Source organism: Capsicum annuum, unplaced genomic scaffold (assembly GCF_002878395.1).
Source record: "Capsicum annuum cultivar UCD-10X-F1 unplaced genomic scaffold, UCD10Xv1.1 ctg50441, whole genome shotgun sequence".
Classification (NCBI taxonomy): Eukaryota; Viridiplantae; Streptophyta; class Magnoliopsida; order Solanales; family Solanaceae; genus Capsicum; species Capsicum annuum.
In genome coordinates, this window is record NW_025858312.1 from 1 (window position 1) to 2,942 (window position 2,942).

At 36.6% G+C, this 2,942-nt stretch overlaps 1 protein-coding gene across 1 annotated transcript; it reads right to left on the bottom strand.

Moving 5' to 3' along the window:
* Nucleotides 1–5: 5 nt before the first annotated feature.
* LOC124892767 (cytochrome P450 82A1-like) lies at nt 6–2,568 on the bottom strand (the record flags this gene model as incomplete). Its single annotated transcript, XM_047403975.1, has 2 exons — nt 956–2,568; nt 6–191 (listed from the first exon to the last, which is right to left on the bottom strand). Coding segments are annotated over exons 1-2 (1,761 nt in total), but the record flags the coding sequence as incomplete, so codon positions are not given.
* Between the last annotated feature and the right edge of the window lie 374 nt (nt 2,569–2,942).

Sequence of the window (2,942 nt, forward strand, 5' to 3'; positions counted from 1 at the left end):
AGTGTTTCTTTAACGACAGCTTGGAAGTATACCAAATCCTTGATATCGCTCTCTTCTACCCATCTGTTTCTGCCAACGCTCGTGTCTAGCTCCTCTTGGACTTTCTTCAGGGCATCTCTGTGGTTTAACAATGTCGCCATTACCCAATTTAAGTGAATCGCAGTCGTGTCTGAAGCATCCAACACCATACTCTGTGTTAAGAAGAACCATTTAAGAGAAACAAGACTTGAAAAACAAACAAAAGAACAACCTTTTAACCAACATTGTGTTGCCATCATGCTAAATGTCAAAAACAACTTTTCTACCTCTGACGTAGAGGTAACGTCTGCATACACTCTACCCTCCCCATACACTAGTATGTTACTATTGTTGCCATCATGCTAAATGGTTGCACAATTCAATTCAAAACCCAAAGTCTCTCCATATGAAACTTGATATAAAGAGTTAAGTGTCGCTGTACCTATATATGATAAGCAATTCTGGAGGAGCACGTGACCAACACTCGATGCCTTAACTGTGCATCGAGCAAACCAACTGAATGTCTACCCATGATCTATGTTGCTTGAACTCTCCAAAACATTACTGTACTAGTATTGAACCCTTCAAAAGGTAGTGGATGAGCTCTGCGTACTACCTCCCCAGACACTATTGGTGGATTTCGCTAATCCTCCAAAAAATGCACAACTTTTGAAGGATTGGATACACACCCGGCAACATTTTGAAGAGTCCGAACAACATAGATCATGATCATAAACACATATGCACAAGCATCTCATAAACATTCATAACCTTCACCTATGTTGCTCAGACTCTTCAAACATGTCATCGGGGGTTGTGTCGGATCCTTCAAAAGTAGTGCATTTTTTAAGGATACTACCCTGGTAAGACAACGTTTTTGGAGAGTCCGGACAAGAAAAACAATATAAATATAGCAGCAAAAGACATTATTACTCACCAGAGCAGTAGCTTTAATGGTGGTTTCTCTGCTATAACCATCAATAAAATCTTCAATTTTCATCATAGAAAGCATAACATCAATAAAATCCTCTTCATTTCCATCAACAAAATCAACCCTTTCTCTCTTCTTCACATGTTCATCCAACCAACTTTGTAAAACACAATCAATATCTTTAAATGTCCTTTTCATAAACTTAACATGTCCTTGAAAATCAATCCACTTAAACAAAGGTATTGGAAATGCATCCCATAACACAAACTCCATTGATATATACATAAAATCCTTCAAAGCTTTCTTAAATCTCTCAGCTTCTTCTTCTTCTTCATTTCCACCTTTTTCAACCCTTCCATAGCTTTTTCCAGCTATCATTTTCACTATCAAGCTCAGTGTTAACTTCTCTATCCAATTAGTAATATTCACTTTCACCCGAAAATCACCTCTGGTCATTGGAAAATCAAGATTAGCTCCAGAAACTGCGCAGTCTGATGCACTAAAACACTCGCTATGTGTGGGGTCCATAGAAGGGTCAGATGACAAGGCACTATTGTACAAAACTTTACTTTGCATTTCTACCATAGGCTGTTTCCATGACTTGATAACATTATCTCCGGTAGCACTGTGTGTGGGGTCCAGGGAAGGGCCAGACAAGAAGACTTTATTGTACGAATCCTTACCTTGCATTTCTGTTTGAGGTTGTTTCTTCGGCTTGATAACATCATCTCCATCCACCGGAAAACTAACATCATCTCTGGTCACTGGAAAATGATCACTGGTGATCAGAAAATCAAGATTTTCTTCGGAGACAGGTGATTGATCTCCAGTGACCGGAAAACTAACATCATCTCCGGTCACCGGAAAATGATCACTGTAGATCGGAAAATCAAGATTTTCTCCGGAGACCGGTGATTGATCTCTAGTGAACGGAAAATTAGCATCATCTCCATTCACCTTTAAACTTACATCATCTCCACCCACCGGAAAATCATCTCCGGTGACCGGAGAATGATCACCGGTTACCGGAAAATCAAGATTTTCTCTGATGATCGGAAACAAAATATAAAGCTCTTTAATACTAGTTTTCACTTCAGAAACCCTCACATCTCTCAGTTTCTCCAACCTACTACTAGACAAAACTTCCTTAATAACAACTTTCCTAATCTTTCTCCAGTAATCACCATAACTAGCAAGAAAAAGCATTGCATTATTATACCCAATATACTCTCCAGCTAAACTCTCTGGCCGGGCAGCAAACACTTTATCATTGATATTCAAACAATCCTTCACAGCATCATAACTACTTACCACTAATATACGCGGTATACCTAGCCGGAAAGTGAAAATGGGGCCATATTTATCTGCCAAAGAAGATAGTTTTCGATGCAATGGAATGCTGTCGGTGCCGGAGAATTGGAGAAGATGACCGATGACCGGTAAGCCACCGGAGATTTCTGGCGGGAAATTATGTGAAAGTTTATGTGATCTTTGTGTTAGTTTATATATGACAATGGAGGTAAAGGTAATGGTTATGAGTAGTAAAATTGCATTAAAATGAGAAAATATATGATCTTCCATTTTTGTTATAAAGAAATATCTTAAGTTTTTTGATGTGTTTATGTAGTGCTAGAAAAGGATTTACTAGTATTAGTTTTGGTATATGTCATTTTCATTTTGAAAGTTTTTTTATTTCAATTTCTTAAAATGATGATGGCGATGTTTGAATTGGTAACTTAATTAATTACTTCATGGAGGATTTAAACTTGAAAACTCAACTTAAATTTTGAACTCATATATACACTGAAACCAATCTCGTATTTAGGAGATTCAAAATCTATATACATATATAAAAATTATCTTATATATATAACAGAATTTTTTATCTAGATCCAACTTTTATTTATTTATTTATGGATTAATTACTTATAATCATACCTTAAGTTTCTATTATTACTTAAAATCTCATTCAATCAAACTAATTACAAAAATC